The sequence below is a fragment of the Danio aesculapii genome, chromosome 23 (genome assembly GCF_903798145.1).
Source record: "Danio aesculapii chromosome 23, fDanAes4.1, whole genome shotgun sequence".
NCBI lineage: Eukaryota > Metazoa > Chordata > Actinopteri > Cypriniformes > Danionidae > Danio > Danio aesculapii.
The window spans coordinates 19,813,406-19,833,792 of record NC_079457.1 but is presented as its reverse complement, the minus strand read 5'-3'; the positions used below and the strand labels follow the sequence as shown (position 1 = coordinate 19,833,792).

At 38.0% G+C, this 20,387-nt stretch overlaps 1 protein-coding gene across 7 annotated transcripts in view; it reads left to right on the top strand.

Moving 5' to 3' along the window:
• Positions 1 to 427: 427 nt before the first annotated feature.
• huwe1 (HECT, UBA and WWE domain containing E3 ubiquitin protein ligase 1) overlaps positions 428 to 20,387 on the top strand; it is a 76,308-nt gene continuing 56,348 nt past the window's right edge. For 6 of the 7 annotated variants that reach the window (XM_056448910.1, XM_056448907.1, XM_056448908.1 and 3 more), the window contains exons 1-30: positions 428 to 471; positions 3,139 to 3,188; positions 3,945 to 4,014; positions 4,101 to 4,199; positions 4,279 to 4,485; positions 4,580 to 4,732; positions 5,102 to 5,164; positions 6,910 to 6,987; positions 7,142 to 7,189; positions 7,310 to 7,478; positions 7,600 to 7,700; positions 9,817 to 9,967; positions 10,043 to 10,170; positions 10,245 to 10,385; positions 10,488 to 10,593; positions 12,630 to 12,737; positions 12,834 to 12,935; positions 13,040 to 13,120; positions 13,673 to 13,779; positions 15,599 to 15,776; positions 15,876 to 15,967; positions 16,095 to 16,297; positions 16,682 to 16,739; positions 17,609 to 17,785; positions 17,923 to 18,168; positions 18,305 to 18,438; positions 18,645 to 18,745; positions 19,010 to 19,198; positions 19,303 to 19,519; positions 19,672 to 19,794. In XM_056448910.1, the coding sequence (XP_056304885.1) occupies positions 3,148 to 3,188; positions 3,945 to 4,014; positions 4,101 to 4,199; positions 4,279 to 4,485; positions 4,580 to 4,732; positions 5,102 to 5,164; positions 6,910 to 6,987; positions 7,142 to 7,189; positions 7,310 to 7,478; positions 7,600 to 7,700; positions 9,817 to 9,967; positions 10,043 to 10,170; positions 10,245 to 10,385; positions 10,488 to 10,593; positions 12,630 to 12,737; positions 12,834 to 12,935; positions 13,040 to 13,120; positions 13,673 to 13,779; positions 15,599 to 15,776; positions 15,876 to 15,967; positions 16,095 to 16,297; positions 16,682 to 16,739; positions 17,609 to 17,785; positions 17,923 to 18,168; positions 18,305 to 18,438; positions 18,645 to 18,745; positions 19,010 to 19,198; positions 19,303 to 19,519; positions 19,672 to 19,794 (3,671 nt within the window). In that variant the 5' untranslated portion in view covers positions 428 to 471; positions 3,139 to 3,147. Of the gene's footprint in view, positions 472 to 1,739; positions 1,883 to 3,138; positions 3,189 to 3,944; positions 4,015 to 4,100; positions 4,200 to 4,278; positions 4,486 to 4,579; positions 4,733 to 5,101; positions 5,165 to 6,909; positions 6,988 to 7,141; positions 7,190 to 7,309; positions 7,479 to 7,599; positions 7,701 to 9,816; positions 9,968 to 10,042; positions 10,171 to 10,244; positions 10,386 to 10,487; positions 10,594 to 12,629; positions 12,738 to 12,833; positions 12,936 to 13,039; positions 13,121 to 13,672; positions 13,780 to 15,598; positions 15,777 to 15,875; positions 15,968 to 16,094; positions 16,298 to 16,681; positions 16,740 to 17,608; positions 17,786 to 17,922; positions 18,169 to 18,304; positions 18,439 to 18,644; positions 18,746 to 19,009; positions 19,199 to 19,302; positions 19,520 to 19,671; positions 19,795 to 20,387 lie in introns of those variants that run through there. The other variant, XM_056448906.1, reaches the window with a different exon arrangement.

The window sequence follows — 20,387 nt, the reverse complement described above, 5'->3', positions numbered from 1 at the left end:
AAAAGGTCAAGTTAGAAATAATGTTAATGTTGTTAATGATGTTAATGAAGTAATGTTTTGAACTAGTGGCTCTTGATCAGACTTGTTTTTTTTTTTTAATTGGGCAGTCTCATGGATATTTTTAATGTAATACGTTTATTATTATACTTATACTATTAAGTATTCAGTGCAAACATCTCAAATGTAATCCCTTGTATAATGCTTGTTGCTCCTGTTTTCCTTTTTTGACACTGTTTTGGGATCACAACTGGAGCTGTGAATTATTTATTATACATAAATACACATTATTACACCAAATACGAGTCATATTTTGTAGGATTATGCTTTTTCTAAGAGGATATCACTGTAGGGTTGGCCTGTGTGTCCACAGCAGGTTACTATTGGAGCAGAAGAAGCCAACTGAAATATCGCGAGACTTACATCCCCACTCGCTGCTGTAAGATGGAGAAGTTATGTTGAGGCGCAACCGAGGTAAGAGCTTAAATTAGTCTTTGTCTGTTAGATGGAGACGTTTGTTGCTCATTCTACGTGATCTTTAACAGTATAAGATGGGATTGCTTGCGAATTGTACGTGTATGATGTTATTAAAATGTGTGTTTTGGATGCAAAGACCGGACACTTTGCTAATATAAACCGCCATTTTTAATTTGCGGTCGGACTGACGAGCATTGTGGTGTGTTGAATGCATGCGCGATGTGCGCGCGCATAGAAAGACAAATTATTTACATTCCGTGAGCTGAATATTTCAAATGAAATAGAATTTATTGTGCAAATATCGGGGAATTGGAGGGTAACACTGAATCACGGCTGAAAAAAGGACGTGTATGTGATATCGCGAGTTTATGTGATGAATGAGATGCATAATTTGTGATTTTGCAGAATTTATGTAAAGTTTTGTGTATTTACAGTCCTCACGAGCGCAGAATTGGGCGTTAAACATTGTGTGTTGTGTATAGATGCTCATGTTCTACATGGGTATGCTGAGTCGTCAAGTTCAGCTACAGTCTTGACACCTAAATTCCTCTTATCTGGTCTTTAGGGGGTTGCATTTTCCATCTTCATTTTTAAGCCATGTGGCCCACTTGTAATATCACAGAATAATTCACTGTTATATTAACAAATACACCCCCAGAAAAATCTATCTAGGATGATTTACTGTAGAGATCACTGCTGTTAGATAATATCTGACTCGATTTCTATGAAAAGTATCTATTTGTGAACTTTTGACTCAATCTGCGTTGTTTTACATTTAATGCTGATGATAGGAATTGAGGAACCAAATTATGCCAAAACTACAGTATTTAAAGTTTGGCTAACTGTTTCAGTGATTTAGGGGAAAAAAAGAAAATCTTATTATAGTCAGACTGTAAGTATAATTTCTTTTCAACGTGGTTATGTTAAGTATTATTAGGAAAAATATTATTTGACAAATCTATATTTAAATTTGCATGTTCAATATATATTAATGCAATCCATTAACTAAACTAATATTCAGACTTACTAACTGCAAACATTTTAGACTGACATTTAGTCCATCATAACTCAAATGTATTATATATCTAAACCTCCAAATGTTATTGCATACAAACGTATTTTGTAGACTTTTAGCATGATGTGTGTCACGCTAACAGTTACGTTCTCCCTAAATGCAGCTACGCACAAGTGCAGCAGTAAAAAGTGAGAAATCGAGCCGTCCACTGGAAGTCAGTGTTATAGTAGGCCCGAGAAGGGAATGATTCAGCGAGATATTCTGCGTTTCTCAGCTAACCAACCAAACCAACGCATGCACGAGCATCTCATCAGCAGCCACTGAGCGCGCTTCGTCAGTCACAGTTCACCGAGACGGAGCGTTTGTTGAAAATGGGTGATAATATACGCTACGGTACGATTGTGAACGCGGTGACAGACGCTGTTTTTGTGAGCTTGAGATCTGAGGGGAGTGAGCGGGTTTGCCGGAGCAGGCCAGGCTGAGCCGGGCACTAGATTATCGTTAGACTACAGCATGTGTTCAGTCCGCAGGAAAAATAAGGACCGGTATAGCTTCGCTTCTAGCGTGTTCTGCTACAGCCTATGCTTTAATTAACGATTTACAGTATTTGTTGGAAAAGAAAGACACTTTGGTAAAGATTTTAGCAATGAGTTGGGCGATTGCGGGTTTGTGTTGACATGTTGTGGGGAATTATGTGTTTTGTAGCTCATCGTCAAAGATCGCGCGAGCCGCTAACGGTCAAATTGTACCGTTTTCTTTACTGTAATTCATTTACAGTGTACACAAAATATGACGATAGTTGTTTTATTTGAGGAGTTATTGACGTGATCATGTTACCCGCAAAAGTTAGCTTGCTGACTGCTAGCTTGCTAGCAAGGAAAAACTAGCTAGCATGTTAGCTGCCGTTTTACTCAAATTGATCTCCGTTTGCCGGCCTGTTTACGTTGAAATTAGTTAACAAAATAATTTGTCGAGTTATTAGGTTAGTCCCAACAGAGCTGTGATGCTTAGATTTGCACTTGCAGTCTGTTTGTTTACGGTGTTGTACTTTCGTTTACGAGAACATCTCAGGTTAGCCATGTCATTGTAATTTTTGGTATTCGGTTAACTAGCTGGTTAGTTGTGCTCTCGACTACGGAACAGTTTTGTTCTCTGGCAATAACTAATTTAGCCTTTTTGTTTATTTGCTTGATCACACAGGCCAATGCTTTGCTTTGACTAGGTTCAAGGTCCCAGATGTTTTGTTTCTCTCAGCAGTAGTAAATAATGTTACGGTTTCATAAATGCGACATTAACAGACTTTTGTTTTCGAAAGTGTTTATTAAATTGTTGTTTTCTGTTAAGACGTGTTTGTAAAATGCTAGTCTGTGCCCAGAATCTGTGCCCCATATCTGAACTAATCTGGGTTGCTTTTTCCATTGGCTTGCTCTGACATTGGTTTCCCTTTCTGTCATCCTTGATGTAATGTGTTTTGTACAGAAATGAAAGTATAGAAGTTACTTTGTTCGTTTTTGCTTTGATATATGTAGAGCTTTGTGAAATTAAGCTTTGTTTGGGAGCTTGTTTATTGTGAGATTGGCAGAAGGTTCACAAACGTTGTGCTCATTTTTTTGTGATTTTTCACTTGTTTTCTTTTTGTTTAACTTTAGGTTTTGCACATGAAAAATGCCGTTAAGTTGGAATTGCCAAATCATTTACCGTGAGTTCTTTTTTTCCGTTTTCATAGTGTGCAAGCTCATGTAATTAATATGTAATTGTTCCTGTATGACTCAAATGCATCTCATAGGTTTTTCACACTGCTATTAACCTTGGGTTAATGCCATTCTAAATCCCACTTCAAGAAGCAGTTTGAATGCATCTTCTACATTAACTGCACATTGCATTGCTTCACTTACACATTGTGAATCATTTTGTTGTTAGAAAGTTGTGGCTAGGATCATAGCAGTCATCAGCCAATCACGTGCCTTGTATTTGTGCACATTAGTCATCGCAAAGCATGTGTGTTATGTGTTGTTAAACAGTAGTTGGTGAGCAAAGATTGATCCTCACTTTGTTTTTTGGAACCAAAAAGTCTTCAGTGTCTTCAAATGTGATAGTTCAGATGGGAATATATAATATGAGGATTCACAATGTTCTGGGCTTTATGTAAACAGGTCATGTCCTGCTTTTATCCAGTCAATGCATTAACACCACAAACAAGAACATTGTTTAATCAAATAAAAAAAAATAACTCAAGGCTTTTAAATGTACAGTCAGATTCATGAAGACCCAGGATTAATCGTACACTGGGTATAGTATGAAAGTGTGAAACTTGAAACAAGATATTCCAAGTTTTGTTTAAATGATTAAGCCATATAATTGTTCCCACCTGTGGCAGTGTTATGCATAAATAAAAATTACATTAATTTGACTGAACTTAACTATTCTCCCACATGATTCGATTCATTTTTTGCAGGAACCGTGTGTTGAAATTAGTGACCATGAAGGTTGACCGAAGCAAATTGAAGAAAACCCCCACTGAAGCGGTCAGTAAGCAGGATGTCTCCGCATCTTTGTGTATTTGCAGTTGTGTATTTCCTCACTGTTGACATGTTTTGCGCTCTTCCTCCAGCCTGCCGACTGCAGGACACTCATAGAGAAGCTGAAAGGATGCAGCGACGAACAGCTGTTGCTGGAACTGCAGCAAATCAAGACCTGGAACATTGGCAAGGTATGCGCTAGCACCTGCACCATCATAGTGTTCAATATGCAGGTTCAGATCTTCATTGATGAACCGTTTCTTTTCACAGTGCGAGTTGTATCATTGGGTGGACCTGCTGGACCGCTTTGATGGCATCCTCTGTGATGCCGGCCAGACAGTGGAGAGCATGTCGTGGTTGTTGGTGTGCGACCGGCCAGAGAATGGGCAGCTAAAAGCCTTATTGCTGGCGGTCCTCAATTTCACCGCATTATTAATCGAATACAGTTTTTCAAGACACCTGTACAGCTCTATAGAGGTACTGCAACGCCAGACCAACAAAACCTGCTTGTGTTAGTGTTAAATTCGTCATCACAGGTTGATTTGTCTTATTTTTTCCTTTGTGTTTTTAGCACTTGACCACCCTTCTAGCATCATGTGACATGCAGGTGGTTCTGTCAGTGCTGAATCTCCTGTATGTGTTCAGCAAACGTTCCAACTACATCACCAGACTGGGCTCAGATAAAAGAAGCCCACTGCTTGCCCGCCTGCAACATCTGGCTGAGGTATGAACGCTCTTATTTTAGGCATGTAGTCATATGTTTTCTTCTCTCAGTTTTGATCACTGAAGTCAAGATGATTGAAATTCCAAGCAGCTGCAAATCAAAGGCCTTTGAAGTGTATTCAGCTAATTCAGTGGTTTATAAAAGTCTAGAAGTTTCATTCCGTAAACTGCTACTTTGTAGTATGAACTTTTGAATCTTTCTTGAAATGACTTCATTGGTTTTGAATGGGTTATAACTAAAACAGCATGTTGACCTGCTTCTGTACAGAGAGGTGCTTTCATGGTTTGTTTACTGACATTTCAAGGCTGATGCTTGTTATCTTAACACCTATCTTACACCTTTTCCTGATCTCTTTATTTCCTGTTGTAGAGCTGGGGAGGGAAAGAGAATGGTTTTGGTCTTGCAGAGTGTTGCAGAGATCTGCAGATGTCGGTATGTCGTACTCTTCTATTATGTATTAGTTTATGTTGTGAAAAGGGGAAAACATGCTTTTCTTGCAGTGTTTTGTCATATGTGTGCAATTGTATTGTCGTTGCAAATGTTGTGAACCATGTACCTATATATTAACTGAAAAGTTAAATTTTTTTTTTTTTTAATAATTTTTTTTAGTCTTTGTTTAAGTGTCAAAGTTTGCTTAGTACCTGAGCACACTGCTTAGAGTGGCATTTAGATTAATGTGTAAAAATGGGTTGCACAATACATCGGTTCAGCATGAACATCACAATATGTGTCCGCAGTAGTCACTTCGCAGAATATTTAATATACTGTTGGGATTATAGTTGATCAACAATTGAGAATTGTGAAGTCATTGGAAAGTATATCCATAACAGAGTGAAACTTTATAATTTGCATGTGTTTTAAAGGCATTTCAAGAGAATGTTAAGCATTTGGAGATGATAACGTACAACATAGCAATTATAATTATTCTTGTATCTTATTGTTAATTTTTTTTTCTATATTATTCACACCCCTATCAGTCTAAATCAATGATTCCCCCCCAATAGAGCTATTTAAAGCCATCTGCTGAAATTGTTTTCATATCGCAATATATATTGAAGAAAAACAAAATATCGCAATGTCAGATTTTTCCAATATCGTACAGCCCTAGGTTAAAAATTTTCCAATCAGTAAATAAACATGTAACCACTCCAGCACTGAAAAAAAACTGCTAAATGTAGAATATATCAAGGTGGATGTTAGCACTACAAATTCAGGTCAGCTCTCCAGTCAAGTCATGTCATGTTAAATTATATAGATATTTAATGTAAGTAGCTTTACTGGTTTAAACATGGAGAAAACCTCAAGGTTGTTATCGATTAGAATTGCATTCAGTTTTTACTAGCTGTTTATTTCTCACTTGTGGGCCTCTGACCTTGATTGACTTCAGGAGGAAATGAAAGAGAAAAAATCAGAGAAGGTGGAACCTCAGATCCACAGCTACCTATTATTTATGGAGTTAGTTATACAGAAAATAAAATAATTTGTTAACCCCCTCACTTGTTCCACACCTGGATGAGTTTCTTTCTTCTGCTGAATACCAAAGAAATACTCGTTGGTAATAAGTCTCTTCCATCTATCTTTATTTTGAAGGAAAAAAACTCATACACATTTGGAACAACTTGAGGGGGAGTATTTTTCACTTTTGACTGAACTATCTTTTTAATCAGCATGGACCTTTTGATGAGCTGTTTTAAACTCTCGAATCAAATTTTTGTTTTGGCCTGCTTTTGTTTATTATGGCACCACTTTATGTGTGACCCAGGCTTAGGGGGAGACAGTTTTGAGCCAGTTGATGAAACAACCAACCATATTTGCCACATTTTTCTTTTTCCATAAATAAACTTGTAGGAATTGTTTTTGTATATAAAAAAAAAAATGTGAAAATTTAAATGAAGCTTTCATTACTTTGAGACTGATGTCAATTGGTTAAGTATAATACAGAATTTTGGTTTACAAGTCAGTAAATAACAACCTACTGCACTATATTCCACCTTTTTTAAGGGGCATTTAAGAATGTATTGCTGTTTTTTGAGAAATAAAAAAAAGAGTTTGACTTATAAAACTTTGGTGGGTGGCAATTGAACAAAAATGAAAGTACTGTAATTTTCTTTTTTAAACTTCGTCTTCTTTTTGCAATTGTTTCTTTTTTCTGAGTTGCCTGTTTTTGTGTTGTGCAGAAATATCCACCGAGTGCCACCACATTGCACTTTGAGTTCTATGCAGAACCCAGCTCTGAGGTCAAAGTGGAAAAGAAGGTATGCATGGAGTCATGCTTCTCTTTATATTGCCATTCTCTTTCTACAATGTTTTTGTTTCTTTTTTTGTTAAGCTGAACAATTCCTTTTTTTGTCCTGTCTTGTTGTTGTGTAGACCCCTTTTGACCATTTTTTGTGACTTTTATATCAACAGTCAAGCAGTAATACGCTACACTACATTCATATCGAACAACTTGATAAGGTCAGTTCCCGTGGTTTACATTTGCTGTCCTTGTGGAACAGTTAATGGAAGTGCATAGACCTTTAACAGCTATTGATTGCACTTGAATCTAATTTCTGCTCCTCCCCGGTGCACCCTCAGATTTCTGAAAGCCCCTCTGAGATCATGGAGTCTCTGACGGCTATGTACAACATACCTAAAGACAAACAAATATTGCTTTTTACACACATTCGCCTGGCTCACGGCTTCTCCAACCACAAGAGGAGACTGCAGGCTGTGCAAGCCAGGCTGCATGCCATCTCCATACTCGGTGAGTGACCCCAATGGTACTGACCAAAATAAGTATCAGTATTTATTTTCATGAAATGGCACAAGGTTCTCGCTTTCTGTCTGGTGAAGTTGATGTAATGTGTGGTTATTTTTTTGTGCAGTGTACTCCAACGCCCTCCAGGAGTCAGCCAATAGCATACTCTATAATGGGCTTATAGAGGAGCTAGTGGATGTACTTCAGATCACAGACAAACAGCTGGTGGTGGGTAACGGTTATTAACTTTCTAGCACTAAAACTGGATATATACCTACTTGTTGCGCTTTTTAATCCAAGATCATGCTAGATTTTTTTTAATAGGCAAAATATGACAATTTTAGTAATATGGGATTGCACTGCATAAAAATGTAATGATATGCAGTGTACTCCTTCACTGCAACATTGCAATCCTGCAGGTTCAAAGTTCTTTTAGTTCAGATAATAAATTGTTTTGACATTAATGTACAGTAGTCAACATTTGACTCCTCATTAGGGATGCTCATTTCGGTTAATTTTGCCAACCGACAACCGCTGTTGGTTAACTGAATATTAACTGTTAACTGGCCAGATTAATATTAAATTATTATTTAATTGAAAAATAATGGCTGTCTATTTTGTGTCTAACACATTAAATATTGCATTCTAATATACTGATTTATTTTAACATGCGAACATATTAACAACAGAACATAACAGAGCATCTTCACACATGCAGTGTTTCCAACAGCATAGAAGTAAAAATAAACTAAATAAAAAGAATAAAATAAATAGTCTTGCCCTAGATTTTTTTTACTTAAATGACAAATTTAGATATTTTTAAGAACCAGCATAGGCTGTTTTTTTCCCAATCATATGTTTTTCTTCTTCCGTCAAATAAAAATAGCAGGCTACCTTAAATCAATCGCTCCATGGAAAAAATAAATGTAATTAATGCTCCACTGTTATTCTTAAATCATAAACCTCTGTCAACATTTTAATAGAAGTCATTATTTTAAAGAATATGTCTTGAGCGTCTGGTATTATCATAGAGCTTGTGTGCTTTTATTTCCTCTCTCACTCGTGGTTCATGTGCGCGCACTGCATGTGATGAAAGACAATGACAAGGCTCATATGTTGACTTTTTGTTAAGTATAGGCCACTGTAGCATATAACAATTTTGTTGTTTACATATGATATTGCATTAATTTGCATATATGTTTTATAAGCTATAAAATGAAAGCCTTAATTTGGTGCGGAGTTATCATTATGCAAAAATCAAGAAAATCTTTGGTTTTGTTTAATTTGTAGATTAGTCTATGTAAGCAATTTTAATATTAATTGTAACATGAATTTTCCAAATGGAAAAAAGGTTGGTTTGTTGGTTGTACACTAAATCTTCACAACTATAGCCTATTTGTTGTGTCTATGAGCGGTGCTGGAGCGTGCTCAGATTGAGAGAAAATCCCGACGCTCCGACTTTTGGTGGGCTTGTTTCCAAAGCAGAGCACTTTTCAGAAAGTTTTGTTTTGTGGCTTCTTTCTCCAATTGTGGAAATAAACAGAAGGGTTTATGACACGGATCAGAGGCAGTCGGCATCAGTGCTGGCTTGGCATCTACTTGTCTGTGTAGGCTTGTGTGGTTGCACGTGTTACCATCCCGTGAGTTAACAAATATGTTGCACATTTATGCAGCATATTTTGAAAATAATAAACTAATAAATTTAATCATTTAACTGATACTGTTAATCGGTTTAAAACGCACCCTTTCGGTTAACGGTGAATCCATGATTATGAGCATCCCTACTCCTGATCAAAACCTTTCATCAAGTTGTCCTAAAATAAAACTTATTTTGTCCTTGGAGAGTCTTGAAAAATGTTTTTGATCTGCTTCAAATGTTGACTACTATAGTTTTGTCAGATGTATTCAAATTCAAATGTGCAGGAGATCTGTGTTTAGAGTCAACTTTGAATAAGTGCCATTTTGGGAAAATTGCAAGAAAACATTTTGAAGTGAGCACAATTATGGCCACCAAATTAATGTATTGTTCTATAGAAAAGTGCTCAAAGCTGCCCACTTTTAAGTGCCATTACAAAGTTTAATTTGTGATACAGATGACATAAAATGGATCAAACGTATGCTCTTAGGAACCATTTTTTGTCTCCGATCATTCCACACTAGAGAGTAAACGTATTTTTGTGATAAGGTCATAGAGACGTTCTTAATGAAAAAATGAAAAAAACTTGAGTTTGTGGACCCCGCATTCACAATTGAAGACAAAATTTTTTTTTAAGTGACTGTGAGAGTAAATGCCTAAAAAAACTGAAAAGATTTTATTGATGAACCCTCAAAATGATTGTTGCAGGACATTAAGGCTGCTTCCTTGCGGACGTTGACATCAATAGTTCACCTGGAACGCACCCCCAAACTCTCCAACATCATCGACTGCACAGGAACAGCCTCCTATCATGGATTTCTGCCTGTGCTTGTTCGCAACTGCATACAGGCAATGATCGGTAAGAAGATGTAAACTTTCAGCTCCGATTTCTCAACTTCAGATTCTGTATTTTTGACATTTGTTCCTGTTTTAGACCCACTGATGGAGCCGTACCCCCACCAGTTTGCCACAGCCCTCTTCTCCTTCCTCTACCACTTGGCTAGCTATGACGCAGGTGGAGAGGCCTTGGTGTCTTGTGGTATGATGGAGGCATTGCTAAAGGTTGGTGATTTGCTTATTTGTTCAGCGTTAAATGAGAAAGTTTTATGTGTTGTCAACCCATGCCACTTCCTCAGGTGATCAAGTTCTTAGGGGACGAGCAGGACCAGATCACCTTCGTGACGCGGGCAGTGAGAGTTGTGGATCTCATCACCAATCTGGACATGGCCGCTTTTCAGTCTCACGGCGGCCTCTCAATCTTTATCTGCAGACTGGAGGTATTGAAACTCGTTCAGCCCCTTGTTCCTGCGTAGACCATTCAGCTTTTTGCCCTCTGCCCTTTTGTTGACGGAATGTGACCCCATTGTTTTTCTGTGCAGCATGAGGTTGACCTCTCCAGGAAAGAGTGCCCTTTTGTAATCAAACCAAAGATCCAGAGGCCCAGCACAGCCACTGAGACAGAGGACATGGACACAGATATGGACAGTTAGTACCATCTATGTTGCGTTTACTACAAGTGGCACCTTGCTTAGTTTATCCCTATTCAATCTGTGTTTTGTATGCACAGACTGTGTAATCTTCACACTGGGTTTTGTTAATGGTAACATAAGGATTATATTTTGTGCTTGCATAAAGTCACCTTATGGAAGAGGTTCAGTTCATTCCTAAATGCCATTCCAGATAAAAAAGCTCTTTCCATACAAATAAATTAAGTGTTGAAAAATCTAGGCTGTTTCTCAATACCAAGTATGCAAAGTTCACACTTGTATCCTTAGAAGTTTAGACTTGCCAACTTCAGACTTGGAAGAATGAACTCCTGGGGACGCGAGGACATAAGTCGGGTACTTCTTCAAATGGAACGGCAGCAGACTTTATATCGTCACTTACTTAACCAGAGATTCATCGGTTTCACTGTACATTAACAATACAATGATTTATTTACATAAAGCATGGCCTGATGATTAATTATATTAAGATTATTATTATTAATAAAATTAAAATTATTATAAATTTTTGATAGAAGAAAATATAAATGTAAATAACATTAATGTGGAGTGAAATGGGTTGTTATACACAGACTCGTGTCTTTGAATACCAGATTTAATAAACTACAATTGACATTTATGCAAGTATAAAGTATAAGATGTAAACGATAGGAAATAAACATAACGTTAAGCAATTTGGTAAACAAAGACAAACTGTACAATGTGACATAAAGAGCAAATGAAGCACTCAGTCAAGTTTACATTATTTTGTAAATTGATTTCCACTTTAATGCATGGTGCTGCCCTAGGTCTAAAAGCTATAGTAAAACTTGCCACTTCTAAATGGTTATATTAACTGAGTTTGTTTAATATATTTTCATTAAAGTACATCCAAGATAGACTGGCTGATGTAAAGCTGCTCTCACTGGGGATATGAAGACAGAGGCTGGGAGCTCAAGAGTCCTCATAAATTAAAGCATGTCGTCAAATACGTCCTATCTTTGTAAATATACTGCAAATTTGAGTTTAAAAGAACTACATTCTCGCTTGAAAATTTTTTAACTTTATTTTGTGACACGACAGAGGAGTATTTTAAAGTCATGCAGGTTTTCTCCTCCACCATTTGCTTTCGCTGGTTAGGCTGCGTTGAATTCTGGGATACCTGTGCTTTGCAAGTTCGCACAAGTCACTTCTCGACGCGTCCTCGACAAAAGGGGTGGAGCAAGTACACATCTGGGAGTTTTATCTGTACTTGGCAAGATGTGAACTTGTAACCGTTCTTTGGCGTTGGTTAATGATGTTTCACAAGGACACTAGATTGCATATTGAGAAACAGCCCTAAAGAATTGATATTGTATTCGTATATTCAGTCGATACATGAACAAAATTTGTAGCATTCATTCTATCCAATAAATCACAGCAAGCATTAGAATTGAGAATACACTCTCATCAGCTGTTTAAGAGCATAATTTATTCATATTACACATGTAAGCTAAAACTCACGATGTATAGTCTCTGGGCTTGTGCCATACTGGGCACCAATGTTTTAATTAATGATTCGTATAAGATAAATCTCTCTCTGACCATCTGGGGTTTTGTCATGGAGATTAAAGTTTTGGATTATGATTATTTTTTTCTGAATTATAGCACATTTGTCATCTCATAGAGTGTTTGGACATGAAAACTCTGCATGATGTCAGTCTTAACAAGCATTTAAATGTCATTTCGTTGCTCTCTAATTTGGTGATTGCTATAGATGTTTAGGCTGCAGTGAACCAGTCATCTCATTGTTGCTAGTATTTTTTGCTTAAAAGAAATGAAAATGAACAAGGAATAACATGACATACAACGAATTTAAATATGTATATATATAATGTCAGAGGCTTCAAAAAAGGATGGCAATGAACAGTAAAATTAGTCTGTATGACGTATTCCACTTCTAAATCCATAAGACTGAAGTAAGGAATGATGCTTTGTTACTTTTCTATTTTAATGTCTTTTTTTTAATGAAATATTAAAACATGATTGTCAATGTAGTGTCTGAGGTTGCCATGGAGAGCAGTCCTGGACCATCCACTTCTTCTGGCTCCAGAGCAGAGACAGATTCGCGAGCACAGAGCAATGCATCCAGCACCCCAAGAGCAGGTACAAATGCTCCAAGTACTCTAACTCACAAGTCAGTGGGTGTGCAGAAAAACTGGACGAATTGTTAACACAGATTTTTTTTTCTTTTCCTAACAGGAGTGCAGTGCATCCCTCAAAGGGCCGCTCTGTTGAAATCTATGTTAAACTTCTTGAAAAAAGCCATTCAGGACCCTGCATTCTCTGATGGCATTCGCCACGGTATGAAACTCGTCATATTTAATGATCATATAATTTTTATGTGGTGCTAATAGTGGTTTTATTTGCTTGAAGTGATATTTATTGCCTTTGCGCTCTCTTTATAGTAATGGATGGGTCCCTTCCTACCTCTCTGAAACACATTATCAGTAATGCAGAGTATTATGGACCATCACTGTTTCTCTTGGGTAAGCACATGGAGGCCAGTACTTCTGCTGCTGTTGAAATATTAGCCAAGTTCCTCATGTGGATATGGCTTCAAGGTCACCTCTACATAAGAGTAGTCACTAAAGCAATAAAATGGTTAAAAGGGCACACTCAGCCCTGTGAATAATGTGGAATTAATTAGCTTGAATCTTCCCTTTGTTTTCCTGTGTTATATACTTTTTTTTTTCAGGGTTTCCACACATCTTGAAAGTATTTGAATTTGAGATTTATGGATTCAAGATCTGAATAGTACTTAACTAACATAGGTCGTTTAAAGTGTTTGAATTATATTTAAAATAAAAATTGTTCATGGTGCTGTTTCAACAATTGTACTGTGCTTTAAAAAATGAGAGATTCTTAATTTTAAAAATCTTGAATTTAAATCATTTGATACATATTTCAGAAACAGCATATAATTATAAAAATGCTTAAATGAATGGTGCTTTAAAAAGTCATTGAATCTGGTGTTTAGGAAATATTGGGAAATCAAAATTGGGTTGTTTTCCTCACTTTTTTCATTTGTTTTGTTTCAGCGACGGAGGTGGTGACCGTGTTTGTGTTCCAGGAGCCCTCTTTACTATCATCTCTGCAGGACAATGGTCTAACTGATGTCATGCTACATGCACTGCTCATCAAAGACGTAAGTCAGCTGTTCACATTTTCTTTTATCCCTCGCTTTTATTTGTCTGTGTTCTAAATGCCTACATTTCTGTATATCTGAAACACTGTTTGTTGTTTGTATACTCCATATCCTTTTCTTAGTAAATCCACCATTTTGCTCTCTGAAAGTACTGTATTTTCTGAAACTAAACCCACCAAACAATTTTGTTTAATAGACATCTAAATCTAGTTGGCTTGGCTAAAACCAGCCTAAATTTGGGCTGTCAGTGAAAATCTAATAGCTCTCTAGGAATAGACTACATTGGTTATCAAATGCAGATTAGACGGACTGTACATGCGTAGTAGAGTTGGGCAATGTCGACCAATTTGACATCGTATGATGTCTAATGTAAAACATCACAATGGCATCGTTGTTGTAGGTGGCGGTGAATGCGTTACTTATGAATAATTAATTGATTCATAACCAATTAATTATTTGTAGCTTACCGTTTCAACTACTTGTCCCGCATGGTCTTCGTATTTCCCATAACCAAATCATAAATAGATAGAGATAAGTTACACACAAATTACCACCTGTCAATCACATTTTCCACTGTACTCTGGCATGAATAGGCAGAGTGATCTATGTCGTTATAATGGCGTCGACAAACTTGGTTGGTAAAAAAGGTGCACGATCAACAGGAACCAACCAACAGTATCTAACGTCTTTTGCTAAAATTACTAAGAACAACCGTGAAAGCGAAAGATTGAAGCAGTGTACTGACACTGTGACGAGTTACCTGAGAGATTCTAAACCCTGGTTATACTTCTGCGTCAAGTGATTGGCGTGACCTACGGCGCAAGCCTTGCACGTAGCCGTGCATTTATACTTCTGCGTGCTGTTTCTGTTGCTCTGCAATACACTTCCGAAACGCACGTGATGTGTGTTTTAAGCGGTATAGTGTGGACAGAGATCTTTTCCGAAATTCTAGATGAAATGCCAGTGTGAATGTGGATCGTTTTTGTTCTAAAATGCCATTTTAAAACAAAGATGTATTAGTGTAAGCGGGGCATAAGTGTGTGTTTTTCGTGAGCGGGTTGCTGCTGCGATGGGGGTGGGGCGGAGGATCATAATGCCGGCTAAGCATTGTGTTGTCTATCGGCCATCGGCGATGGACGATGGTATCGTCTATTGACCCAACCCTAATGTGTAGTCATTCATTCTTTTGTTTATGATGACGAGTCTAGTTTTGGGCTTTTCTTAGATGATTTTTTTTAACCAAACAGTCTATGTTTAGACATTTATTTGACATCTTTTAAAAAACAAAAATTCAAATCGACAATTAATGTCAAACACGCAATAAAATTCAATTAACAAGCGAATATTTGGATTATTTCAAATCAAATTGCAGAAAGATACTAATGCATTGCATAGTTATACAAAAACCAATGAGACTTTTGTGTTTGTTTTTTTTTTCCTCAATGCAAGTTTGACCTATGAAGACTTTTGCTTGGCAGAAAGTATGGTTAGCTCTCTTTGTGTGAGTCTTTTGATTCATTAGCTGATGTAGGTAAATATCAACGTACAAAACACTATAGTGAATAGAGACCATTTACAAAACATTGTCTAGCAAATCAGTTTTGGGTATCAAGCAGCTAAAAAAACAACAACTTTTTAGCTAAAACAACAACTTTTTAGCTAAAATAACTTTGACTAACGCACAAAGCCTCATACATTCAAGCAAACTTTTGTTACATTTAAAACAAGGTGGGTAAGGTTTCATCATTGATGTCTTTTTCAATTTGACACATTTCAGCAGCTCATCACACAATCTTAAGAACCGTTTTTGTTTCTACAGGTCCCTGCCACCAGAGAGGTTCTGGGTTCTCTGCCAAATGTCTTCAGTGCCCTGTGCCTGAATGCACGTGGTCTGCACTCATTTGTGCAGTGCCAGCCCTTTGAGCGTCTGTTCAAGGTGCTGCTCTCACCAGACTACCTGCCTGCCATGCGGCGCAGACGTAGCTCTGACCCTCTAGGTGAGTGACCTCTATAGGTTAATCCATTTCTTTACACAGTCACAGTCTTATGTTTGGAGATGATGGAAATCTGTTTCTAACAGTCAGGATGTTTTTCAGGTGACACTGCTTCTAACTTGGGCAGCGCCGTAGACGAGCTTATGCGGCACCAGCCCACACTTAAAACGGATGCAACAACAGCCATCATCAAGGTAAAGTGGCTAGTGCTAGAATATTTTGACACATGAAGTGCCCTTTTAATGGCGTGTCATTTGCATCTTTAAACTTTAAAAGTCATTCTGATTGCTTGAATTTGGTTACTGTCCTGAACTTCAACAGTTGCTAGAGGAGATCTGCAACCTGGGCCGATCACCGGAGTACATCTGCCAGAAACCCTCCATACAAAAAGCAGACGGGACCGTTACAGTGCCTCCAGCTCGATCAAACCATGCTGCAGAGGAGGCATCCAGTGAGGATGAGGAGGAGGAAGAGGCTTTACATACCTTCAGCCAACAGCAGGGGGAGCCAGAGAGCAACAGGCAGTTAGTGGATCAAATTAATAAATAAACTAAAATATTACATGATGATGATATTATTAATAAAATCATATTTTTTAAACTCAACTTATCTAAATAGATCTGTCATGACTACTGGTCGTGTGATATGGCTTATTTGATGGCCAGTGTGTCAAAATAAAAGTCCATATTTGGCTTAATGCAAAAATGCGTTAGCTGATGCTGATAATTGGAAAATGACATAGGCTTTTATGATAGCCATATCTTCCTTTGGGATTTATAGACTGACCACTAGTCAAGGCAGGCAAGAAGGATACTACTTGCTTTCAGTAGTGTGGAAGCAATCTGTGTTTTTCAGATGTTAATAATAGATGTTAATGAATATCTTTAACAAATGAATTATTTTTGCAGAGTGGTGGGAACAGAAGAACGAATCCCCATTCCTCTCATGGACTACATTCTGAATGTGGTATGTGTTGACACGTGTTCGTTGGAGATATCTAGTGGCCTCGGGATGAGTATCCCCAGGTGGAAATAGACAATAAAGAAAACAATTAGCATAGGCACTGTTCATAATGTATTTGAACAAGATATTAAATATCAATGCAAAAATTAAGTGTTAATAAATAGAAAATAGCAGTTATATACACAAACATAGAAACAAACATATAAAGTATGCAAGTATTTTCTAACAAAATGCCTGGTGCGTTAAGACAGGATGAGTGTGACCTTCAGGTGGTTTGTCAAGCCCACTCACCTGCATGGGGCACACTCATGCATCATACCGTTATGTTATGCATCATGTGTATGCTTTACTAAAAAGAATCTAGTTTTGAACTGAAAGAGTATGTCTGAGCCTCGGACATTATCAGGAAGGGTGTTCCAGAGTTTAGGAGCCAAAAATGAGAAGGCTCGATCTCCTTTAGTAGATTTCGAGACAGAAGGTTGGTTAAATGAACAGGAGCTAGATTATTTAACGCTTAATATGTAAGAAGCAATATTTTATCATCAATACGGAATTTAACAGGCAGTCAGTGTAAGGGTGATAAAATTGGGGTGATATGATCATATTTTCTAGACCTGGTAGGAACTCTGGCAGCTGCATTTTGCACTAACTGAAGTTTATTAATAGAGGATGCTGGGCAACCAGCGAACCGAGCATTATAGTAATCCACCCTAGAAGTCACAAAAGCATGAACTAGCATTTATGCATCTGAGATAGATTAAACATGCTTTGTACCTTAGCAATATTTCTTAATGTCAGTATTATTAATGTCATTAAGGATTTTTTTAAATCTATCTCATCTTATTCTAAAATATGTACATGATTTCTTTTAGATGAAATTTGTGGAGTCCATTCTTAGTAACAACACAACAGATGACCACTGTCAGGAGTTTGTCAACCAGAAAGGACTCCTACCACTGGTGTCCATCCTTGGGCTGCCTAACCTGCCTATTGACTTTCCAACCTCTGCTGCCTGCCAAGCTGTGGCAGGAGTCTGCAAATCTATACTGGTAAGACTTGCACCCAAACTGCAAGATAAACTGTGAATTTTTTTTCCTCCTTCTCCTTTCCCACTGAATGTCCTCGTGTGTCAGTTAATTTTCTGTATTTAGTGTTTTGATTATTTTGTTTGTTCATTGTGTCCTAGACTTTATCCCATGAGCCAAAAGTCCTCCAGGAGGGTCTGTGTCAGTTGGACAGCATACTTTCTGCTCTGGAGCCACTTCACCGGCCCATTGAGGTTCCTGGAGGCTCTGTTCTGCTCCGAGAGCTGGCTAACGCAGGCCATGTCACAGACGCCACACTGTCTGCACGCGCCACCCCACTGCTGCACGCCCTCACTGCGGCACATGCGTACATCCTCATGTTCGTTCATACCTGCAGAGTCGGACAGGTATGCATATAGGCAGCCATTTAGAGCTCTTTTATTCAATAATTTATTTGATTAAACTTCTGAAAGGCAGCAGAAAGTTTTTGGAGTGTAAAGGCAGATGGTGGAGCTAACAGTACCTCTTGTTCCTCTATTTCAGAGCGAGATTCGTGCTATCTCAGTGAATCAATGGGGATCTCAACTGGGTCTTAGTGTTCTGAACAAACTGAGTCAGCTGTACTGCTCTCTGGTGTGGGAGAGCACTGTGTTGCTGTCCCTCTGTACACCAAACAGGTAAGGACTGCTCATCTCACAGCTGAGCCCCAAGCATACAGTGGGCTAATCACAGGCGGTCAACCTGGGCACATTACTGTTTTTCAAATGATAGTAACATGCATTATATGGATTATGATAGAGTATGGAAATTTGACTATAGTTGTGTTACTTTTTTTTTTTTTTTTTTTTTTTTAAATAAGTAATTTGTCTTGTCTTTTTTGCAGTTTGCCTCCTGGCTGTGAGTTTGGTCAGGCTGACATGCAGAAACTTGTGCCTAAAGAGGATAAACCGTCCGGTAGCACTGTAGCTGCAGGGCGGAGAACTGGTAAAATACTGCGATTACTCTATTGTACCAGTTCATGCTTCATCTAAGTTCATGATTAAGCTCATTAATTTTTCTGCCTCTTATTTAATATGATTTTTTTTATATATACACTTTGTTTGGGGATTGTTTTAGCTGCCAATTTCTCTCATATATTTCCTCTATCCTTTCTTTTTGCACCTCGTTTCCTTTTAGTTGCATTTGAAGTCCTTTTTTTGCTGGTTTGGATTTGCTTTTTCTTTTCTAAAGCCCTTCTCTTTCCACCAGCTGAGACCGAGTCCCTGTCTGCGGGGGTGGATCCCTCTGCTCAGGGTTTGCTGGAAGGAATGGGACTGGATGGAGACTCTCTAGCTTCAATGGAGACGGACGAGCCCACAGCCACTGACCCCAAGACCAAGTCCAAACTGACCCCTGCCATGGCAACACGCATCAAACAGATAAAGCCTCTGCTCTCAGGTCATCACCAGTGGAGCTTTAATGAGTTATTTACTGCCTACTCCTAAGTAAAATGAAAAGCGGTGAATAAAATTGCATCTTGTTACATTTTTGTATATCCCCAGCCTCGTCTCGATTGGGCAGGGCTCTGGCTGAGCTGTTTGGACTGCTGGTAAAGCTTTGTGTGGGCTCACCTGTCCGTCAGCGGCGCTCTCACCATACCACCAGCACAGGCACTGCCCCGACACCGGCAGCACGTGCCACCGCTTCTTCTCTTACTAAACTCCTTACCAAGGGTTTGAGTTGGCAGCCTCCTCCCTACACACCAACACCACGCTTCAGGTAAATACACCTGTCATTTTGTTCACCCTTTAATTCAGAATATACCATTTGTATCTTAAGATTGTGTGATAAGGGGAACTGCTTTTTTCGTCCTACTTCCTTTTGTGAAGGTGACCGTAACTAATATCAATGTGCTTCTCTGTTCTAATCAGGCTGACTTTCTTTATCTGCTCTGTGGGTTTCACTTCACCCATGCTGTTCGATGAGAGGAAGTATCCATACCATCTGATGCTGCAGAAGTTCTTCTGTTCTGGTGGTCATGATGCATTGTTTGAGTGAGTAGAGAAGTGTTGTTTTCTTTTTTTATTTTCTTTTTTAGATTTTCTTTTTTGCCTTATTTAAATGACCTACACTTTATTCTTGTAATTATTATAATGTTTAGCAATATTATATTTTTTGTTTTATAAAGTTTTTTTTTTTACCTTATATTGGGATAGGATAGTGTAGAACAGACAGGCAAGCATTGGGAGCAGAGAGAGGGGAAGTATGGGTATAGGACCTCGAGTTGGGAATCGAACTCAGGTCACCCTGAGCACTATAGTGCTATATGTCGGTGCACTTAACCACTAGGCTATTGGCGCCGACAATATTATCTATTTTTGGTTCTGTTTCCTGTAATTTATTTTTCATTTGCTGTATATTTTATTCACTTGATGTTAATAAATTACACACTTTATACATATCTAAAATGCTTTGGCAATGCTGTACAAAATATCATGCCAATAAAGCAACTTTAGAGAAGGAGAGAGCAGCATTTACCTGTCAGTGGGTGCACATGGCTCATTAATAGCAAAAAACTAAGTAGTAGTGGATTTCTTTTATTTCAACAGCCTTTTTAAAATAACTTGAACCCATTGAAAGGAAAGCT